General features: G+C 45.8%; 1 protein-coding gene across 1 annotated transcript in view; it reads left to right on the top strand.

The window, feature by feature from the left end:
* Positions 1-23,265, top strand: part of NID2 (nidogen 2) — an 82,721-nt gene extending 59,456 nt beyond the window's left edge. The window contains 14 exon segments of the mRNA XM_024734731.1: positions 1,874-2,017; positions 2,707-2,835; positions 3,799-3,946; positions 6,070-6,094; positions 10,790-10,886; positions 11,718-11,948; positions 15,611-15,832; positions 16,443-16,612; positions 18,904-19,033; positions 19,440-19,611; positions 20,426-20,583; positions 21,734-21,857; positions 22,330-22,442; positions 22,720-23,265. Of these exon segments, the coding sequence (XP_024590499.1) occupies positions 1,874-2,017; positions 2,707-2,835; positions 3,799-3,946; positions 6,070-6,094; positions 10,790-10,886; positions 11,718-11,948; positions 15,611-15,832; positions 16,443-16,612; positions 18,904-19,033; positions 19,440-19,611; positions 20,426-20,583; positions 21,734-21,857; positions 22,330-22,442; positions 22,720-22,730 (1,874 nt within the window). The 3' untranslated portion in view covers positions 22,731-23,265.
* Positions 23,266-23,355: the final 90 nt, after the last annotated feature.

Raw genomic sequence — 23,355 nt, 5'->3', positions numbered from 1 at the left:
GTGGGAATCAATGATAGGAGAATATTCCGCCGCGGGACCACACATGGTGTTTCTTATAAAGCGATGATGGGAGTTTACCAGAAAGTGAAGGCGTCCCATCAGGGACTCGGCCAAGGCATCCCCATTCACAGCAGACCCATAGAGGAAACTGGAAGAGTCGTAACGTGGGCGGTGGGCTAGCGCTGGGGAAGTGGCCAGGCATCCTAAGGACTAGAGGGAAGTCCATCTGTGAGGTAGGCGACAGCAGCAAGCACTTGGATCTAGACTGGGAATTATGTGGTTGAGGCCCACCCGCATGAGGTCAGGGGGTGGGCAGATATGTGTGAGCTAGAGTGAAAGCAAAGGGAGTCCAGGAGGAGGTGGTACTGCCAAAGTCTAGGGATGCCAAGCTGCTGGTTTCTAGGGCAGTGAGACAGCTGTGGAGGGCAAGGTAGACTTGTGCGCCAAGCTGGCTGTCGAGACAGAAACCCGGGGACAGAAGTCTAGTTATCATGACTTAGATGGAGCCCCATTAGGAGCAGGGATGGCTTGAGGTAGAGCCTGGGAGGTTTGGGTGAGGCTCATGCAATCTTTTGAATCTAAGGTCAGAATTAATTCTCAGGACTGAGACGAAGCTAAAACTTCAAGCGAGAATGAACTCTGCCTGACTGGTGAGGAAGAAGGAACGCAGTCACTGGGGGCTGTGTGGGCTGGCCTGTGGCGGAGTTTCCTTTCACATACATTGAGTTGGGTTTTCTTTATTTTCTTCAGCAGTTCTAGCAGATATAAGCATTATTTTTATTCTCATTTTACACCTGAGGAATCGGAGAAGTAAATGGAAGTGCCCAAAGTTAACGGATTCATCCAGTCTGGGCAACTGGGGCTGTCTCCAGCGCCACCATCTCTGTGCTCTTGGCTTCGATTAGATGACTTTATGAAGTTCCTTTGGTGGTAGTTGTAGCAAAATGATGGAAAGCATGGGTGGGCTCTGCAGCCAGACTGCCCAGCTTTTTGATGCATCCACCTCTTCTGGCTGTGTGACCTTGGGCAGGTTACTTGACCTCTCTGTGCCGCGGTAAAATGAAGATGATGACGATACCTTCCTCACGTTATAGACATGAGTATTTAATGGAATGGTATATGTATGGGTTTAGAACAGTGCTAGGCACATAAGTGCTTAATACACATTACTGTTACACTCGACCTAGAAGTAAAGGTCTTTAGGGAAGATTTCAGATGTTAACAGTCATCACTACCCAGTGGATGGATGGAGTCATGGCAAGGTTAATCCTAAAGAGTAACTACTGTGAAAGCCATTCCTATTTATTTGGTCTTATAAATTTTTTTTAAAAAGCAAGATTTTCTCATTAATTGAATTTTGACCCATGGAATAGTGCACTTAGTTAGAGACTGCGCAATTAGGAGGCAGAAATTTTGGGTATAAGTCCTCGATGTACCACTTCCTGGCGTTGTGAGCTTGGGCAATTTTTCCAATGTCTCTCGCTTATTTTCCTTATCGGTGAAAAGTACCAATAAAAGGAATGACAGCCTGCCTCACAGAATTATCCTGAGAAGATAGAATGAAAGCACTTTTAAATAAAAGGACGCCATGTGTTGGATATTTTAGTTCCTTGACACAAACCTGCTGTAAACAAGAAAAGGTTAGTTGTCTGCAGAGTAGGCGAGGGGAAGCCATTCTGGAACCGAAAACTGCGACGCAGGTGATCCACCCTCGCTTCGGATATTAATAATTTAGTAAGGTCGCCAGGCGGGCCCCAGACAGACAGGTCCACAGCCAGTTCCAAGGACTTGCCGATCTTCTTTCTTCTGTGCCGTTCTCTTTATGACAGCCAGATTGTGCTTTTGTTTTTTTATTTTCTCTCTACCCATGCAGGGGACTCAGATCCCACCCCAGTGAATCCTTGCTATGATGGGAGTCACACATGCGCCACCACGGCTCAGTGCCATCCGGCGACAGGTGTAGACTACACCTGCGAGTGTGCATCTGGGTACCAGGGAGATGGACGGAGTTGCGTGGGTAAGAGCCGAATGCTCTGTGTTCCCTCACGGAGTCCTTCAACATTATGTCCGTAGAAGACAAGTGTCTGCTTTGTCATCTCCATGGATCAATGAGTTTAGCAGCTATTCATCTAAATACAGCTATTTAAAAACTAAGCATATTCTGGTTAGGTTTAAGAGGGTAGTTTGGAGGTGGGTATTTTGGGCTGGGACTCTGAAAATGGCTATTGTAATGCCTGGATGTTTTACATTCTCAAATGTTGTCATTTTAAGACGGAATCGAGTATTTTTTACATTCATTCAAGAGTACATTTTCTGGTTACCTTCAGATTTCAGACATTCACCTATTTCTTTCACTTACTGTATCTCAAAAACAGTAGTGGAAATTTCTTTACATTTTAAAAGAAAAATCGTTACTTTGTGTGTTTCTCTTCTAGATGTTCAGAATTGTTTAAATGTTTAAAGAATTCTCAGAATATTTGTTCAAAACATATCTCCCTGGGGCTCATACTTGAATGACTTGAAATAAATATTTATTTTCATGACGATCTGCAACATGCATCCACATCTGTTGCTTAGCCTACATTTCAACCCCTGTTGAGTCTACCGACTGTTGATCTTAGGGGTGAGCGCACATTGAGTTTGCAGACCTTCCACTTGTGGGGACTCTGGTTTAAGCAGCTTTTTCTGTTCTTATTTCCTTCTTAGATGTAAATGAATGTGCAACTGGCTTCCATCGCTGTGGCCCCAACTCTGTGTGTGTCAACTTGCTGGGAAGCTACAGGTGTGAGTGCCGGAGTGGTTATGAGTTTGCAGACGACCGGCACACCTGCGTCTGTGAGTGCCAAAACTGTGCCTCTTTTTGGCCAAAATCATGCTGAACCTTGCTCTTGGACTCATTACTGTTTCCACTTCTGTTATACAGAAGTTCTGTTGGATGGTTTTTTAGAAAACAGACAATTTACATGGAAATAACCCAAAGCTATGGCTCAGTTCCACCCTGTTTGTTGGGGTTTTGTTTTTGTTTGGGTGTTTTTGTTGTTGTTTTTCTCTAAATAGATATTTTTGGTGTAAGTTATGGAAGGATGTTCACCTCTGTCGAGACTGCTGTGTATCTTGATGTTTGGCCCAATCATGTAACAAGACTATGAACTTCTCTAATACCAACAGGTCTAGATAGAGGTCAAATGTTTCTCAAATTAGAATGAAATGGATTTGTAATTCATAGAGGCCTGTCTCACTTGACTGGTCAAAGAGCTCCGTCTGTAATAAATATAGCCTTTCTAGAATTCCAGAAAAATACTTGACCAAAGAGTGGATCCAAAAGAACTAGAATTCCAAATTCATCCCACTGTTAGAGCTAGATGATATTAGAGACAACCCACTTTTTAATCCAGTGAGATGAAAAAGTAGCAATCACAGAGACTCTGTGTGTGTGTGTGTGTGTGTGTGTGTGTGTGTGTGTGTGTACGTACGTACGTACGTACGTACGTATGCAGGCATGCAAAGCAGCAGTGCTCTGGGGAGTTATAAACTTTAATCAAGGACAGTTTTTGATGACTGATCTTCATGCCTAGTGTTATAGCCACAAACCATGATCAGCACTTCTCAAATTTTAATGTGCATACAAACCATCTAGGGATTTTGTTAAAATTTCTATTCTGATTCACTGGCTCTGCTCTGGGGCCTGAGAACCTGCATTCCTTATAAGCCCCCAGATGTCCCGATGCTGTTGGTGTGCAGGGTTCACCCATTCGCAGGCCTGGGCTCTTGGACATCCTTGCCTTCTTCTCTTTTCAGTGATCACCCCACCTCCCAACCCCTGTGAGGATGGCCGTCACAACTGTGCTCCCGCCAGCCAGGCCCAGTGCATTCACCACGGAGGCAGCTCGTTCAGCTGCGCCTGCCTGCCTGGTTATGCCGGCGACGGGCACCAGTGCACCGGTGAGTAACTGTGGGCGGCCTCAGCGACCCTGAACGTTGTTTTGGATGCACATCCCCAGGGCCTCTCAGAAGCCTCTCCCTTCCTTTGACTCACACTGCTGTGGAACTGCTGAAAGAGAAAGAAAAGGTGTCCTTTGAGTCAGAAAGAGAGGCCGAGGGTGATTGCCCTGGGACCAGATTGTTGAGCATGTATGGTGGTCCTTGGAAGAGCCGTGCCTGGAGCAGTGGGGAGACCCTGCCAGCTTGTAGCCTTCTGTTCCCTGGAGCTAGTGAAGCCAGGAGGGATGTGGGGAAAGGCATATATCCTCCTGGGAGGAAGTCTCAATCCTTCAATCTCTCTGGCTAATGGCTTACTTCAGCACTTCCAGTCCTGCTTAATTTTTAGTTGCTGTTCCCCTGCGTGAAGTGGTAATTTAAGCAATCTCTAAACATACATACAGTTCTTTCTGTGGAATTTATTCCCTTTCTTCTCTCTCTCTGGAAGGGGAGAAGGAGAGAGAGAGAGAAGAAATAAATCCATAGATATAAAAGGATATTAATGCATACCTAAGTACTCAAAGCTTTTCTCCCAGAAATCTAACTATCTTTAGGACTTCATACTGAACTTTATAAAATCACTAAACCAGAAAGCAGGACTAACTGTTCAAATTTAACTTAGAAATATGTGAGGTTGCTACTGAAAAACTAGGCATAACACTGATTATAAATGTTCATGAAACTGGGATTAGTAGTACCTTAATATAGAGATCATTCAGTAAATCTACATAATCACTAAAGATCTTCAAAACATCAGTCAGTAATGCACACAAATAATGGTTAAATGAGACACTGGGAATGAGAGGATGGTGGGAAAAGGGTTGATTTTAGGAATATAAGCCTAAAATGTAGGCTTTCCCTCTCTCATCAAATTGCTTCTTGCCTCTGTCCCCATATACCTGGGCGCACTGAGCTGATTTGCTAAGAACAGCCTTGTCACTCCTGGGAGCTTCTTAACTGATCGAATAGCTTGGCCCTGACCTCCTCACTAGATGTTTGATTCTCCTCCTCCTTCCTTTTCCCTTTGGTTTCAGCAGGACAGGCTGAGTGGACCAGCAGCCTGAAGCCATACGTTATTGACAGAATAGACATGTCAGAGCAGCACAGCCCCTCTACTCCTTTCCAGATGTGGGGTTTTTCGGAATTGTCTGAACCTGGCTCTTTAATGTTTCCACTTCTGCTATACAGAAGCTTAGCTGTATGGTTGACTTTTGAAAACATAGTTTATATTGAAATGACCCAAAGCTGTGGCTCAGTTCAACCCTGAGGTTTTTTTTTTCTCCCTAAAAACACCCTCAGGTTTATTTATTTCTTATTAAATTTTAAAGAATCAATTTTATTTATTTTTGGTTGCATTGGGTCTTCATTGCTGCACACGGGCTTTCTCTAGTTGTGGCGAGCGGGGGCTACTCTTCGTTACGGTGTGCGGGCTTCTCATTGTGGTGGCTTCTCGTTGCGGAGCACGGGCTCTAGGCGCGCAGGCTTCAGTAGCTGTGGCACACAAGCTCAGCATCTGTGGCTCACGGGCTCTAGAGCACAGGCTCAGTAGTTGTGGCACACGGGCTTAGCTGCTTCATGGCATGTGGGATCTTCCCGGACCAGGGATCAAACCCGTGTCCCTTGCATTGGCAGGCGGATTCTTAACCACTGAGCCACCAGGGAAGTCCCACCCCCAGGTTTAGACAGAGTTCAGGTGCATTTCAAGTTAGGATGAGGTAGATTTGTAAGTCACAGATGCTTGTCCCAGTTGACCGGCCAGAGAGCTCCATGTGTAATAGATACTTTGTACAGACAGAGGTACCCTCTAGGTCTGGAGGGAGGGGTGTCAGGTGACGCACATAAACTTCTCATGTTTTTGCTAAGTCCCGCAGTGGCAATACTGCTCTTTCCACCTCGTGGGACTCATCCTTCATTTCGATTTAACACAGTACTGGCTCTCAGAAACGAGAATGCACAAAGGAAAAAATCTTGTCAGTAGAATTTCATGTTTAAACGTCTGGCTGCTCAGGCCAGCCGAGATGGTGTTTTGAAAGTATTTCATTCCTTAGGTCTTTGGTTTAAAACAAAGAAGTTGAGATTATTGCAACTTAGATGTGATGACTGTTAAAATCAGAATGTTAATGTAGGTGAGCTGCTTCTTGTCCTAACCCCTTCTAGAATCATTCTCTCTCCCTTCTTTTAACTTCTGCCTGTCCTGTAGGACTCGGGTTACATTTTGGGGTCATATTAGGATCCTGAAATTAGCTACTTTTCCATGCTGGGAGTTTTATAGGGTTGTCATTCTTTGTTATTGCTGTCTTCTTGCTGATTTCTGCCATGTTCAGTTGTCCCTGTTTTATCTCTGGTTCTCTATTTTTGAGATTCTCTCTGGAACCCACAAACTTAAAATTGGCCAAGCCCATCCATTGCTTCCCCAGTGTGTTAGTGATCTACTGCTGCATAGCCAACCCCCCCCCCAAAACATAGCAGCTTAAAACAATACACATTATTATGCTCTATAGGGTCTAGTCAGGGGGTCTCTGCCAGACCTGGGGCCTCATCTGAAGGCCCAGGTGGGGAAAGAGCCTCACGTGGTTATTGGCAGGATTCAGTTCCCCAAGGACTATCGGACTGAGAGCCTCGGGTCCCTGCCGGCTGTTGCCTGGAGGTGACCTTCAGCTTCTTGCCACGCGGACCTCTCCTAAAAAGTAGCTTCCTTCATCAAAGCCTTCAGCAGGGGGTCTGCCGGCAGGTTGGCAGTGATCACAAAAATGACATCCCCTCAACACTGCTTTAGTGTCTTGGTTGGAAGCAAGTTACTCAAAGGAAGGGGATTACATAAGACACTGAATATCGGGAGGAAGGGATCTTTGGGGACCATCTGAGAGGCTGCCTGCCATAGTTACCCTGTGGTTGCCATCCAAGCTTCCAGACTGTGGGGTGGTAGAGAATGAATAGTCATTTTCCTAAATACCTGTGCTGTGCATAAATCAGGCTGGGCTAATCATGAAGGAGGCTTGCAGGATAAGTATATAAACGTGTGTGTGTGTGCATTTTTTTTTTTTTTTTTTTGCGGTACGCGGGCCTCCCACCGTTGTGGTCTCTCCCGTTGCGGAGCACAGGCTCCGGACGCGCAGGCTCAGCGGCCATGGCTCACAGGCCCAGCCGCTCCGCGGCACGTGGGATCCTCCCGGACCGGGGCACAAACCCGTGTCCCCTGCATCGGCAGGCGGACTCTCAACCACTGCGCCACCAGGGAAGCCGTGTGTGTGCATTTTTAAAGGCATGTCACAGGGTGCATGTGTCCCAGTGACCATAGCGATAGAGAAAAAAGAGAAAAATAGAGATGAAGCCTCTATTTTGTGGAAGGTGTGTACACTTGAAACACACATTTGTTTTCACTCCATCAAACTAGCATTAAAAGGGTGTGTGGGTTTTTCTCCAGCCAGTTTGTTAAAAACCAGGTTCCCCGGGGAGGCTGCACTTGGCTTTGGGTTCTCGACCTAGTCTGAGTCACTAAGAGGAATTACTTTTGTGCAACTAGAATGAAATCTTTCCAGCTCCCCTCAATGGAGATTGATCTCAGCCCTGCATTGGTGTGAGCTGGATATTTCTCAGGCATGTTTGTCCCTGTAGGTCTTGATGATCCTGCCGGGTGGAAAAGCAGAGTGTTTTGAGCTGGGACCTTTCCTCACGTGTGAGTTGAGGTACTGGGTTACAGATGGCCCATTACCCAGAGAAGGGCTGTGAGGAGATGTCCTCTCTCGTGGTTTCTATTGGAAGCATGTAGATGCTGGATAAGGTATAGTAAAGTTGGCGTGGCCACAGCAGAAGCAGAGAAGAAGCTGATTATACTCACAGGTCCCAGAGAGCGGGTCACTGCATGCCACACAGGATCCAAAGGGCACAGCCAGCAGCAGGGTTCTTGACTGAGTAGGTGGGAAACAAGAACTCATGGGCCGAAGCCTTTGTTGGGGTCTGGAGGCGGGTCGATTTGAGTTGGCGCCAGGAAATTTCACTGGGTGGTTCAAAAGCAAAGCAGGGGAGGTAGAGAGGGGGCAGCTCGAGTCCAGGGGTTGGGTTTGTTTTGAAGGGATTTCAGCTGCTTTTGGGTGTGGGCTCAGGAGTAAGGCAGGGAGAAGAATGTTGAAGCACCAAAGCATGAACTCAAAATAGAGAATTTTTAATACAGTTTCCAAACAGGTTTTCTTAGCAGCTTGGTGGAGGACAGAATGGAGAATTACACTGAGAATAAGCCATCTTGCGTTATCTGACTGGTAAGGGGCTCTACTCTGCCTTGAACCTCGCTGCATTGACCTCAGTGTTCTACCAGTCCTTGAAGACCCCAACAGTGAAGGTTAAGCAACGCCCCCATCCCCAGTGGCGTAACAGGAAGCTCCTCCCTTGCCAAGGGGTCAAAAGTCTCTCTGCGCTTTCTCTCGACACCTGACCGCCTGTGAAACTGGGAAGACTTCTCCTTTACACAAAAGCTCGGGTTTCCCCCACACATTCCTCAGGATTGGCGCTCCTAAGGAGGGGTGTAACCTGCTCCGTACCCAGGCCCCGGAGTAGCTGGCGAGGCTCCAGTTTCCTGTCAACGGTGCAAGGCTCTCCAAAGAGGTGTTGGGCACTGTGCTTCAGGGAGTCTTCAACTTCTCCAGCTTTGGGGGACAGCTGTTATTCACTTGTGATGCTTTCAGTCTCTTCAGAGACCTTCTCCCTGTTGGTGGTTCATCCGTTATTGTCTCCCCATGACTTTGGTATCTGTGGGAGGATGGCTGCTCTTTCGGGTCTGGTCAGAATCCCTAGGCCATAGTCTTTAAGAACATAACTCGGTACCTCTGGGGGAGTCCTCTTTCTCTTAGTTCAAAAATAATCACAAGCAACTGATCCGTGGTTTCTGGAAATAGGCCCCGTATCTCAGGAATTCCTGCTTCCTGCCATTGCCTGGGGTTCCTGTTACCAAGAGAAGTACTTCTAGCATATGCAGTATGAATAGCTTTAAATTCCTGCATTTGGCTCCACGTTACTTTTTACAGCTTTGGTTTTATAGCATCTTCCAGTCCCAAGGATCTGGATGGGCACCAGCTTCATCCAACTGGGCATTTGAGTTGTCCTTCTGAAGAGACAGAGGGCCAACCTCAACGATAATTAAATAGGACACTATAGAATCCATGATGATTGGATTGGAGATAAGCTTTTTGTTGTTGTAATTATTTTTATTTGGTTTATTTTCGGTTAACTGAGGAGCTAACCAGCAAACCTTGTTTGACTCTAACCTTGCAAATGAATTTATAACCACTTTCCAGCCTTTGTCAGTGAAAGGAAGGTGACTAGACAGGCCCACTGCTCATCTAGGCAGAGCCTCTCTGGGTGGCATTAAACTTGGTCGTGTCGGGCATTCAGGGGTTTTGGACTTCAGAGTAAACCAATTTACCTGCAGTAAACTCCCTGAGCCTGAGAATAAGCAGTATAAGTAATTACATTGCTAATTACGATGTCAGAGATTCCTCTCCCCTGAACAGAACGCCTGTGTTGTGTATCCAGCACATCCACTTACTGGTACCTGGGAAAGGCCCTTAGTCATGAGAAGGTGGCTCAGTGAAAGCATGGTCACAGCAAGGGTGGCACGGATCGCCCTAGGAGAGATTTCACGTGGGTCCCGGAGGCTGGGCGAGGAGCCACATCTGACTGACGTCACATTCAGGGCTGTAAGTCTCTGGCTTCCAGGGTACGATGTGTCTTTGCACGAGCTGTACAGAACTGATGCAGTTCTCTGCTTCTGGGACTCCTCTTCTCTAGGTTTTACACCGATCACCCCGTCCCACATTTTTCCCTGTTCACACATTTTAAAAACATAGATGTGACTACTCTGTTTTATTTTCAGTTGAGCGTTGATCAGATCTGCACCCTTTATCCTTCTTTTACTCAGGAAGACTTCCTGTCTCTGAAGATGGCTTATCTCTACCACTGGCCATTGGTTTCAACAGTTATATTTTCAGACTTTTATTTATTTATTTTTTGGCAGCAGGGTGGAGCGGGGGTGGTGTCTTGCTATTGTCAGCCTGTGCTGATTTCAGTAAATAAAAGGAATGTAAGTCAGCCTTTGTTTGAAGTTTCAGGATGTTGCAGTTTTGAGAAATGTGAGAATTAATCCTCACGGTACCATATGGAGAATGTTGGGACCTGAATTGTTTGTACTGATAAGCCAGACAAATTTAGATTTTCTTTTCTGTGTGTTGTTTCAAAATCTCTGATAATATTTTTCCTATACTTTTCTATTTCTTCTAAAGGTGGAAAGTAAAGAAAATTTCTGATTAATTGGGCCTTCTAGGTAGTAGTACTCTCTGACTATGTAAGACTGAATGGGCTTCTTACTTAGTTGAAGAAGTATTTGCAGCCTCAATGGGCTCTTTGCATCTGTAAATCAGTGCTAAAGGGAGATGGTGCCAATAAGGAAAGGAAAAACAAAAAAACTGTTGTTACGTATATTTATTATATGGAATACAATGGAAGGGAATGGATGGTTTATGGACCTAGTTCAAAGGTAAAAACTTCCTGGAATTCACTGTAGATGAAAAGTGCCAGGATATATTTCTCTGGGAAGTATATGTTTGATTTCTACACTGAACGTGTCCCTCGACTTTGGACAGTTAAGCTTGTCTTTAAGGTGCCGACGTGTTTCTGCTCACGCCCAAGGTCTTCTGAAGTGGAGCCCTCGTGGTTGATCCGCGTGCACTAAAGCCATGTGGTGGCACAGATTGTGTGCAGTGAAGTCGTGCTCCTTCCTTCCTTCCCTCCCTCCCTCCCTCCCTTCCTCCTTTTTTACAAGAGATGTCACCCCTCGGCCACCTGCTTCAACACTCCTGGCTCCTTCTCCTGCCGTTGCCAACCCGGATATCATGGGGATGGATTTCAGTGCACACCTGGTAAGGTCTGGGGGGCCAGATCAGGCACAGAAAACTCCCAGATCCTTCAATGCTGTTTTTCTACAGCACCTCAGCCCACTCTTGACTTATCCGGGTCTGAGGCCTGAGTTGGTGGATCTTCCAGGCTCTGGATGTTTTCCTGCATTATTTCTGGCTGCCTAGTTTACTGATAGTTCACTGGTTATTAGCATTCTGGGAGGCCCGACGTATGACCCATCCATGGTCCTACCTAGTAGCAGTTCTGGTTAACTCTCTTGGTGATCTGCTTTGCTTTGATAAGTGCACAATTTAGATGAAGCCTTGAGATCGAGTTGACCGGCCAGGAGGCACATGCAGTAGTGAGCGGGAAGTTAGCCCCCATGGTGACTGTTCTAGTAGAACTTGGCCAAAACGGTGCAGTCTAGCAACTGCCCTTGACCTGGAGTTTCTCAGACTTCAGCTCTGGACCTCAGGGGATGAACACAATTTTAATTGTTTTCTCTGGAGTCTCTTGGGAGGTTTGGACAGAAGTCATGGGTTGCTCTTCATTTTACCCAAATAGCAATAGGACCCTGAGGGCTGAGGGGAGAGGCCTGTTTCACTGTATCATCAGCCAGGACTTACAGGGTAAACTGCGGGAATTAGGGAGAAATTAGGTCGATAGTGGCAGAGCTAAAATAAGAACCCAGGACTCCAAAATTCCGGCGCCTTGCTATTTTTCCCATGTTATCCTGTCTTCCAGTTATAGAAAAAAAGAAACCCTCGGGAGACTTTGAGGCTGGCTGGTAAAAGTGGATGGGTTGCAATGCCTTTTACTCCTCCTTTGTATCTCCTCTGCTCTGGTCCCGGAAGACCCCACCTCTGGACTGAGACCCTGTGAGCGCCAGCAGCGCGATGCCCAGGCCCAGCGCACTCATCCTGTTGCCCAGCTCCACATCCCGCAGTGCGATGAGCAGGGCCACTTCCTGCCACTGCAGTGTCACGGCAGCACTGGCTTCTGCTGGTGCGTGGACCCCGATGGTCAGGAAGTCCCTGGAACCCGGACCCCACCCGGCTCCGTCCCGCCTCGCTGCGGACCACGAGGTAAGCCAGTCCGGAAAGATACCTGGTCCCAGCACAGGCCTGGGGCAGGGCAGCAGAACGCTGCTTACTGTGGGATAGATTATAGCCCTGCCCAGACCACGCAGACTCAGGGCTGATCATCATCCTTGCACAGCCTCCTTCCTCCTAGGAACACTTGAATGGTGGGCACACACCTACCTGCACGTTCATCTTACAGGGACACACAGACCCATGCGTGACATGCATGTTGGACTCCAGCCTCGTAGACAAGTACAAGACTAGAAGTTGAAACTGAGTGTGGAGGTCAGGCTGAGGTCACTGCCCAAATCTGTTACTGCAGCTTAGGGAGATCTTAGAGCTTGATGACCTCACCAGACCAGCCTCTTGTCCAAAAGGGAAACAAACTGCCTTCCCGTGTAACTTTGTATCACTTAACTCTGACTTCTGGAGTGCAGGAAACAGTCTGAAGGCTGTTTTAGTATCAGTGGGAAAAATAAGTATGACACGTGTAGGTGGATGCGGCTAGTTTGCTCTAAGCAAGTAACCCCAGCCCTCTCTAGCCAGGCTCGCATGTCGATGGGGAATCGCTCTTGCTCCTGTCACCTTTAGAAGAGATGCAGGAATCCGTTTTGTTAGCCTGCGTGATCTGAGATGCAGTGCATGAACCTGTCTGTTACCGTCTGAGCACCCCCCACCTGTGTGAGGTGTGGTTCCCAAGCGCTCACAGTTCATGCCAATTGCAGGTTGCCAAGGCAGGTTTCTACGCCTCATTGAGTTGTTCAAAGACGGGAAGAACTCTTTCTTTTAATACAGAAGAACTTTATTATGAAGAACATAGAATTGGTTTGATATCATTTTAGCCAAAATAATTCCTATACATACTCATGAGCTTGCTATTCAAAGGTCCTTTTTTTTTGTGGTACGCCGGCCTCTCACCGTTGCGGCCTCTCCCGTTGCAGAGCACAGGCTTCAGACGCGCAGGCTCAGCGGCCATGGCTCACGGGCCCAGCCGCTCCGCGGCATGTGGGATCTTCCCAGTCCGGGGCACGAACCCGTGTCCCCTGCATCGGCAGGCGGACTCTCAACCACTGCGCCACCAGGGAAGCCCCCAAAGATCCATTTTTACTATTGAAAAGGGTTCCATAAGTACTAGTCTTGGCTTTTAACGTATGAGAGTAAGAACTAGAGAATTACTACAAGTTTTGATCCTTTCAATAATATGAATTGTGATGGCCAGGACATTAGTGGTTCTAAGATTCATATAAGTAGAAAGTGTTAATGCTTGATCTAGATGTATATATACCCTTGCTTCCACATTGACACTCCTAGTTCCTCTCTGTCCCTATTTTTAGGAAAATATTTTGCAGGTCCCAAAAAAGGAATACAGAGAAATTCTGTTTCACTCATGCCTAGTCTTTTAAAGGTCTTGGTTCTAACTCCAGCTGGGGTTTGAAGAAATCAGATGGTTGGGAGGCACCTTAAGGGAATGGTTCAGAATTCTATGAAATTTATTAAGACAGGCATGTGTTAAGAACAGTGATCCAGAAGGGAGCCAAGAGAATGAAAAGTTAATTACTAAAAGAAGAACATGTTCCTTTGTGCAGACTCTTTCCCACAGCCAAGCTTCTCTCTCGGTGCTGGTTTGTCTTCGGCTGCCATTTCTGACCAGTCTCATCTGCATAATGGGGTCAGCTTTGAAGGGAGAGAGAACATTCTGTGCCCAAAATTTAAAAATATTTAAAACCCTGCCAACCAGAAATAGAAATAAATCCATGGTTGGATCAAGAAGTAGCTTGAAATAATAAGGAATGATTGGGATGCCCATGTGTAGGTGACGTGAGGTGCCCCTTTCCCAGAAGCTGACTGTGCTATATGTCGCATTCCAAACAAAGAGATGGGCCTCGTTGGGTGGTCCCCTGAGAATCGATCCACTGAGTTTGTTATGTGGATCTGGGGCAGTGCTGGGAACTTCTCCAGGGAATCCCACCTTGTGATGGATGATGAGTGTCTGAGGAAGTGGCATTTCCTTCTCTGGTTCCTTTGAGACACATCTGGGTGAGGAAGTCAGTCTCTCCTTCTCCAAGATGTTTTAAAAAGAGCTTTGCTTCTTGTGGGTCTTAAGCTATAGAGACAGCCTGATGGGCATCCGTTTCCCACAAACGTCGTGAGTCCTGGAGTTGTGCTCATTGGGTTTGAGCTCTGAAGATTTTATTCACCATCCTTTCCTAGGGGAAGTGTAGCTGCTGGAGCCCAAATGTAATGTTTCCAACTGTTCTTTGAAGCCATTGGAGGTTTTGACCAAAGGAGTGACATGAAATGAGTTTTTTTAAAGGGACTCTTTCTGGCTGCCAGTTGAGTTTACTGTGGGGTGGTGGAGAGGGTGGGCAGGAAAGATGATGGAAGCAGGGAAACCAGTAAGAAGGCTATCATAGTAATCCTGGCATAAGATGACAGGAGTGGGTGTGGTGAGATGTGAAGATATACAGCTGACGTTTTTTGACATATCAGACGTGGAGAGTGAGAGAAGGGAGTCGGGGATGACTGGGCCTGAGCAATGGAAAGAATGGAGGTGCTGTCTACTGACATGGAAAAGTCTAGGGGAGAGCAGCTTTGATGGCGGAAAGCCCAGATTTTGTTCTCCTCCGAGATCTCTGTTACACATCCACATGGTGGTATAAGTAGGTACTTGGCTGTATGATTCTAGACCATAGGCATGAATTGCAGGAATTAATGAAGAAGTACCTTCTACTTAAGTTCCTTTAGGTAATCCTATCTTAGGAGGCTGTACAAGTTAAACTGCCTGAAGCAGTCCTCTCAGAGAACCGCCATGTTTGTGACAGAGCCTTGGCAGCCCTGTGGAAGCAGTCTGGGAAAAAATTGCAGGCAGAGAAACTGCTCTGCAAGGGCAGCTAACAGGAGTTTAGGCATGGCGGTGAGGAAGGGGGATACGGGCATGGGTGGGCAGGGGGAAGGATGGGGAAGGAAGCTGGAGAAAGGAGGGGACAGAGCAACGTGGTGGGAAGCTGGAGCCTCCAGAAGAAGGTTCAGCTTTGAGATAAGCCCAGAGCAGGGCAGCCAAAGGACTTCACAGAGCTGCAGTGTCTCACAGTCAGTATCAAGTTGTTTGCCACCAACTCTCCTATGCTCACACATACTAATTACAGTAGGTTTTATTTTTACTCAGTATAGTTTTCCAATGGACAGACACTCAAGGCCATGTAAGTAGGGCATTCAGTAATACTAAGACACGCCGCTGGCCAATGTCAAGACAGCCCTCTCAGACGCAGGTCCTGGAGTTTGAAACGAGAAAGAATAAATATTGGCTTTAAGCATCACGTAGGCCCTGAGTCCCCAAGGACTGTCAGACGCCCCTTCCCAGGCTGAGCGAGCCTTGCACCCCAGATGTTACCTCCTCTTGTTCTTTCCTGATGTGGCTGGGCCTTGATGACAGTCCTTCTAGTCTAGGGAGACAGGAGCATCAGGACGACCCCTTTTCCTGATTCCTGTGGAGAACTTCTTAGAGCACTTTGCTACTCGGGGCCAGCATCCAGGGGCTTGGCTGAGGTGTCGTTAATGGACACGAGGAGGAAGAAGGCCAGGAGGCCAGGAGTGGGGATCTTAAGCCACGTGCTACATTCCGTCCTTGGTTCACAATCAAAGGCTTTTTGTCCCCACCTGCTCAGAGCCCACCCAGAGGCCCCGGACCGTCTGTGAGCGCTGGAGGGAAAGCCTGCTGGAGCACTACGGTGGCACACCAAGGGACGACCAGTACGTGCCCCAGTGCGATGACCTGGGCTACTTCATGCCCCTGCAGTGCCACGGGAAGAGTGACTTCTGCTGGTGTGTGGACCAGGACGGCAGAGAGGTGCCGGGCACCCGCTCCCAGCCAGGCATCACCCCTGCATGTAAGCACCCAGGGGCAGCATCTGAGGTGTCCCTGAAGGAAAGCTGCCAGCTGCAGGTGAAGGTTGGGGAATGAGGGGTGAACAGGTCCAACAGAAGAAGTCGCTGATAAGCCGTGTTGATTTAAAACCTGGTCTGCCCCAGATCCCGATTCAGATTTAACATTTGGTTTTGTCATTAACAGTTTCTGTAATTAGAACATCTGGAACTAAATTCGATATGCAGTTCCTCCTCCCTTCCCCTACTCTGAGCCCAGGGTGAAAGGGGACACGTGTCACCCTGGGGCCCAGAGAGAAGCTGACACAACACTGGCGCCGGAGTTTTTCCCTTAAAAAAAAAAAAAAAGAGAAAACTTTCTCCTTTGTTCTGAGGGGAATGTTTTGTTGTCTTCCTCCCCAGTAATTGGCAGTGATTTACATAATTGATCTTTGGGGAAAACCCCTAGAAATTAGAATTTCTTTTAAGGAACATCTGGAGCACATCTGTCAGGGTGAAAACTTTTGATGTTTCTGGAGGCTCTGGTATGTGGGAAAGTAACTTTTCTTCCCCTCCCCCCACCCACCCCGTTTCCTTCCCTCTCTGCTACTCATACCCTCCTCTTCCCCACGGCAGGTATACCCACGCTTGCTCCGCCCACAGCCCGGCCCACGCCCCGGCCCGACGTGACCCCTCCACCTGTGGGCACCTTCTTGCTCTATGCCCAGGGCCAGCAGATCGGCCACTTGCCCCTCAATGGTACCAGGCTTCAGAAGGACACAGCCAAGACCCTGCTGTCGCTGCATGTAAAGTGGATTTCTCCCCCGGGGGGGGGCGGGTCTGCATCGGGTTTCCAGATCTGGGCAAGGCCTGAGGTGGAGGGGGATCCTGGAGGGTTTCTGGGCTGCAGTCTTCGGGAGCCTGACACACAGAAGAGGAGGGGGCTCTCTGTGGCTGGGAGTCACGTCTGACTGACCAAGGCCGCTTTCTCCAGTTGGCTCATGGGGTCTCGGACATGTGGTAAAAAGGGAATTCCAGAGTTGTCAGCGTATTGAGGCGGCATGTGGGGATCCAAGGGAAAGTGACAGAAGGTAAACCCAAGTCCCCAGCATTCTCTTTAAGCCACAGACATCTCTGCAGAGATCCTGGAAGCCGACTAATGATGGCCTCATCGTTGCAGCCCTCTGCCCTCCTATTTGGTTCTGTCGACCAGCCTCTTATCTTTTCTGACTCTGTCATAGATGAAACTTTGGGGAGCGTGGGTGATTGTGGAAAGGAACGGACAGGGCTTTCCCCAGGGGATGCTGGCTGCTTCCTGAGCCAGCAGCCTCCCTATGGTCAAGGCACTCCATTTTGGAGAAGGGATTTCTTCTCTAAAATGTTGCAAAGAGAAGGGAGTTCACCAGAAGGGCACTGACACTTACAATGGAAAATCGCCTAATTCCATTTCTAAACTTCACGCTCCAGGTACTTGCTCATCTATGAGAAAGAATAATACAGCGTCCATGTTTACATTTACTTCTGTTAATGAATAACCTCTTATCTGGTCCAAAGTTTAGAAGTAGCCGGTGTTCAGAGAACAATGTGGGGTTTTTTGTTTTCAAGCTGTGAGTTGTGTATGAGTTTCCAAATACTCGCTGCTGTTTTGTAAAGTTTCTCTAAAAGAGAAAATTGTCATCACCTCAAGCTAACCGTCTAAATACTCGCTGCTGTTTTGTAAAGTTTCTCTAAAAGAGAAAATTGTCATCACCTCAAGCTAACCGTCTATTCTAGCCAAGTCAGGTGGGTGGCTTCACTGCATTTCTGAACTTGCCTCTGATGAGGGCAGGGTTGTTGATGGTAATGGTGGTGGAACTGAAAGAGAAATGGAATATGGGTTCTAAGCACATCTTGTGGAAACTTACTTAAACTGGGACTTCTTCCTCCAAGAAACCTTGAAATCATTTACATGAGTTAATGGATCCCATGATTCCCTGGGTTAATGGAGGCCCATGCACCCGTGCCCTCAACAGATGACTTTAAATTTTAAAATTGTACTTGACCTTCAGATCCTCCCATATAAACTGCCCACTCTTCCACAGGAGCCTAATCCTGCCTTGTAGTCTCTTGTACTGACTCCTCTCCCAGAGGCTTAAGTTCAGGACAGCCCCAGGAGGCTGTTAGGCAAGCAGGGAGCTTGCATGACCTCAGGGATAGCTGGGTGGCCCCTGCATGTTGGCTCTGCACGTCTGCCAGGCTTCTCAGAGCAGGACTCTGGGTTGGAAATTGAATGAAGCAACTTCTGTGCAGAGTTTTGGAAAGGAATATCACAGACTCGGCATTTAAAAAAAGACTGCATCATTTATTTAGTAATAAGGAAGGAGGGGAGAGCTCCCTAGCCAGAGGTCAGGTGACCACCATTCCCCAGTTCCTTAACCCATCAAGTTGTATACTTTCTTTTACACAAGAGTACAACTAAATGATTGCCTTGGAGTAAAAGGCAGAGATGGGGGTAAGGGTGACTGCACCTCAGATAGCAGAAAGATCTCACAGGGGAGGGGAGGGTAGATTTTGTTATATATTGGCAAATTTTAGAAACGCTTTTTGAAAAAGTGCTGATAACGTTTGAAAGAGTCAGTTTTTGTCCAGTGAAATATTAAAAGACTTACTTCGCTGAGACTAGCATTTGTCCTGTAATCACTGAAGGGGCTAATCTTTTCATGAAATCACTTCTGTTTTTACCACCAATAGTAATAGTGCTTATTGAGAGCTTACAGTATATTAATTACTGATTAGGATACTTTATAAGCACTTATGGTATTAACGTTTATAGCAGCCACGTGAAGTAGGTATTGTTATCTTCATCTGGCAAATGAGGAGACAAAGGCATACAGAAGTTCAGTACCAAAGTCACACAGCTAGCAAGTGGCCAAGCCTGGCTCTGCCCTGGGAAGTTGGCCTCCATCACCAACACATCTAACCACTGTGCTTGGCTGCCATAAAACCATGTGATGCAGGGTTGTTCGCTGCAGCCATGCATGAGTGAGGCAGCCGAGCATGAAGTCGGGGGAAATGCAAGGAATCCTAATTCTTCCAATTCGGTGTCTTGGTCACAAAGGGCTCCATAGTCGTGGGAATTGATTACGACTGCCGGGAGAGGATGGTGTACTGGACAGACGTTGCTGGACGGACAATTAGCCGCGCCCGTCTGGAATCGGGAGCAGAGCCCGAGACCATCATTAACTCAGGTCAGCAGCTTCACCCAGAAGACAATTCCCATTCCATTTCATTCTACCAAGTCCAAGTTATTTGCCTCTTTTATGCCAAAGTCTCCCCTCTACCTTCCTGATAGGACTCTGAATAGAAAGGGCTTGCAGTAAGAATTCAAGGTGTGGCTACAGTTGATGCTGCCTGGCCCCAGCCCTGGGGATGCCTGGTGCCATCAGGCTGGGAGGTCTTGTTAGGCTAGAGGGTACTAGAGGTGGCAGAAAAACTAACGCAGGATCTGTTCCTCTATTGACTCTGTGTGTTTTGACTTAGAAACTCTCAAGAATTTTTTCCCCCAACTATTCAAACATAGTAAGCAGAGCTCTCTGCTTCAGGTTCACCTTTCATAGCTGCAGTTGCTCCAGTCCTGCCTTTGTTTTATTCCAGGTCTGATAAGCCCCGAAGGACTTGCCATCGACCACTTTCGTAGAACGATGTACTGGACAGACAGCGGCCTGGATAAGATAGAGAGGGCCAGGCTGGATGGCTCTGAGCGCAGGGCCCTCTTCCACACGGACCTGGTGAACCCCCGCGCCATCGCTGTGGATCCAATCCGAGGGTCAGCCGGGCTTCCCTAATTCTCCTGTTACCTGTAGATCCTCATTTGAAGCCCTTGGGCTCTAAGTACAGTTGCAGGGGAGGGTCAGAACATGGGCATAAAAGTTCAAAATATATTAAGTTAATAGTATTCACTGAGGATCTACTAGGTGTCAGGTACTGTTTAGGCAAAGATAAGGTCTGTCCTTTCATGGAGTTTATGTTCTACTAGGAGGAAATAAGACAGTAAACTAATGAATAACAGGAAATTATTAAGCCTGTGATGTGATACACAGAGAATTCAGAGTATGTGAGTGAGACTGGGGGGCACTTTGGATCAGACAATCAGGCCAAGCCTGAGACAGCACTTCAACCGGAATGAAGTCGGTCTCCTCCAGCAACACATTAGGAAATCCCAGTGTTAAACCTGCAGTGAGGTTACCTGCATTAGCTGGTTGAGTAAGCAAAACTCAGACCAGGCATGTTATTTCTCTGGCCTCATTTTCACAGTGGCAACAGTCAAAAGAACAATGTTTCCTGTCTATGATAATTGCTAAGGTCATCAACTGGGACATATAACTTGGTCCGTGTTTCAGTAGGACTTGTTAGAATCGGGGAGGATTTCTATACCTTGAGAAACTCTTGTCATATTTAATGGGGCTTCTACCAAATGAAATTCCAGAGAAACCTTCAATTCAGTAAAGATAACCTTCAGCTTTCATTTTCAGCCAAGTGTTTTTGACTCAAATGCTTAGTGAAAAGCCTCAAAGATGGTTCTGAAATTTGGGTTCTATACATTGAGGAAGATTATCTTTCTCCATTTAATTTATCCACAGCAACCTGTACTGGACAGATTGGAATCGAGAAGCTCCTAAAATTGAATCGTCATCTTTAGATGGAGAAAATAGAAGAATTCTAGTGAATAAAGACATTGGATTACCCAATGGTTTAACCTTTGACCCCTTCTCCAAATTGCTCTGCTGGGCAGATGCAGGTACTGCTACTCATGGAATGCAAATACAGAACACTACCATGTTCAGTAAGCGTGAGCACTCTAACAGATTTTACAGTAAAACCAAACCCCACCGTTTAGGACTTCTGGCTTACATTTATAAGAGTACAGCAAATGATCTACCCCTTTTAGATGACTCCTGTGATGAACTTCCTGAGGTCCTGGATGTATGTGTTTGAATCAGGTGGTAAGCTTGAGGGCTAGTACTACGTCCAACCTACTTTTGTACTGCTTGCCCTTCCTCCACGTGAGCACTTGGCACACTTTTTAGGTTAAAAATAAATATTACCCATTGTTGGAATCGACAGGCTTAAATGAACAGGAGTTATTTTCCTTTTTTGCCAGTATTACAACATTTATAAATATGTTACTTTAACAGTCAGTATGCTATTGTGCTGAGGACAAAGCGATGTGGCAGGATGACTGCCTTCAGTAATAAATCTGGGTTGCCTATTCCCAGGTTCTCTTTCTGTTGTGTGATTTCATTATTAGCACAACTGAAAAGATGCTGTTTCATTATACTGCATTTATATTTTTAATAAGTATTTGAAATTTAAATCAGGGTTCCATGAGAAATGTGAAACTTGGAGATTCTTGCCTCGTTTAGCTATTAAAAAATTTACATTGAAAAATGGAACTTTTAATTCCTAACTAGAAAATAATACAGTCTTTAAAAAAAAAATTAAGGATTTTAGTTAAAAGGCAGCCTTGGCTATTATTATACATTGCTTACAAAGGGCAAGTGTTAATATTTGTCCAAATGTTATGTTTGTAACAATTTAAGAGCTAATACAAACTTTTTTTTAACACTGATATAATTTCATCTCTAATGTCCTACTTTGGGAGAAACTTAGCCAGATTTCTGTAAATGCAATCCTTTCTTCCAAAAAAGGATTAAGAGTTTAAATTCCACTAAAAACTATAACACTCTTAAACAAACTGAAGACTGGTAATAGAATAGGAAAATTTTACAGTTTTTAATTTGTATTATTGCAATGGGGATAGAATATTCTAGTTCTACCTCTGTTTCCTTTGAGAATGAATTTACCTGCCACTATTTTTGGTAAAGGATTTTTTTTTTTTTTCCCCATCACATGAGAGGATCTCTTTTCCCTCTTTGATGTTTTAAAAGGAACTAAAAAACTAGAGTGTACACTACCTGATGGAACTGGACGGCGTGTTATTCAAAACAACCTCAACTACCCCTTCAGCATTGTGAGCTATGCAGATCACTTCTACCACACCGACTGGAGAAGGTGAGCCTGACACACTCTGGACAAGCCTGAAAAGGCAAACTGTTTTGGAGGACACACCGCTTGTACCAAATGTTAGTAAGCAACTTTAGTTATTAAGCCCTCCTGCTGAAGTTTTCATGTCATTCTCTCTTCATTAGCAGAGAGATTAACATCATTCAAGTGTTACTGCTTTTAAAAGCATACTTTTACGTCACCCAGAAATTTAATGGTATTGCTCACATGCAGCTTAAAAAGGGCAGAGCTATTTGGTAATAAACTATCCAAGAAGGAAGCACATTACTCTGAATCTGATCTTCAGAGAATAAAAGACTACCTTTAAGTGGTACCCTGAGGTGTCTTACTTAGTTATGTGATTTAAATTGACTTTTAAAAATGTATTCTAGAAGTCTGGCAGAGATTTCTCTTCCTGATAAACTGGCTTTTTCTATCCAACCTTAAATCCTATGAATTCACTCTTCCTTTCTGTTACCAGGGATGGTGTTATATCAGTAAACAGAGACAGTGGCCAGTTTACCGATGAGTATCTCCCAGAGCAGCGATCTCATCTCTACGGGATAACTGCAGTCTACCCCTACTGCCCAACAGGTAAACGGACATGCTCAGGTGGCTCCTTTGGATCAGCCAGGTAGAGAAAGAGAGATCTGGTAACTGACCACACTTGGCCTGCTGCTGCCACTGGTGAGAGCCACTATGACCTAGAAAAGCTAATGGCCAACACACAGGGGTGACCATTCTACTACCTTAAGTCTACCTAACTTAACTATACACACAAAAAAAGGTCTATTAGGATATTTCCTCTTTAAAAGACTTGCTGTGGCAAACTGGACATAAAATACTCACATGCTGTCCCCTCCCTCCACAGGAAGAAAGTAAATATGGTATTATAAAGGACTTGGGAGTTTACAATCGGAATCAGGACCCTGAAGAACATTTACTGCGAACAAAAGTGAAGAAAGTGAAAAAGCAATTGGCCATTAGAAGTTCTGGACATATGAACATTTTCAGTGCAAAAAGACTAAGTATATTTTGTGAAAAGTTTATACCTCAATCTTTACTACTGTATTTTTAAAAACAAAAGTTATTTCAAGTTTAAAAAGGTAACAATTTTAATTGTTGCTTATTAAAGCAACTTTTAATAAACATTTGTCATATTTAAAAGGCCAAATTAATTGAACTAAGAACCAATTAGAGCACGTTAAGACCCTAAATCTGACTATTGCTACAGATTCTTCCTGGCCAAGAAATTAAAGTACATGTGATCAGTATAAAAATATGATCCTAAAGATCATAAACCTTGACGTAGAGAAGGCTATGCAGAACTGATGGGAAAGAGCCAACTTATTCTAAGATTTTTTTTTTTTACCTCTGCATAAGTGCATTTCTATTTATATTAAAAGGTGCTACAATGTTTCAGTTTGTATTTTCTGATCCTGTAAGTCCCTCTATAGAATTACCCACAGAAATTACATTTATATATAAATATTAAAGATGTAACAGT

This window comes from Neophocaena asiaeorientalis, unplaced genomic scaffold (genome assembly GCF_003031525.2).
Source record: "Neophocaena asiaeorientalis asiaeorientalis breed wild unplaced genomic scaffold, Neophocaena_asiaeorientalis_V1.1 scaffold547, whole genome shotgun sequence".
NCBI classification, from domain to species: Eukaryota; Metazoa; Chordata; class Mammalia; order Artiodactyla; family Phocoenidae; genus Neophocaena; species Neophocaena asiaeorientalis.
The sequence above is the reverse complement of the archived record's forward strand: the minus strand, read 5'-3'. Positions and strand labels throughout refer to the sequence as shown.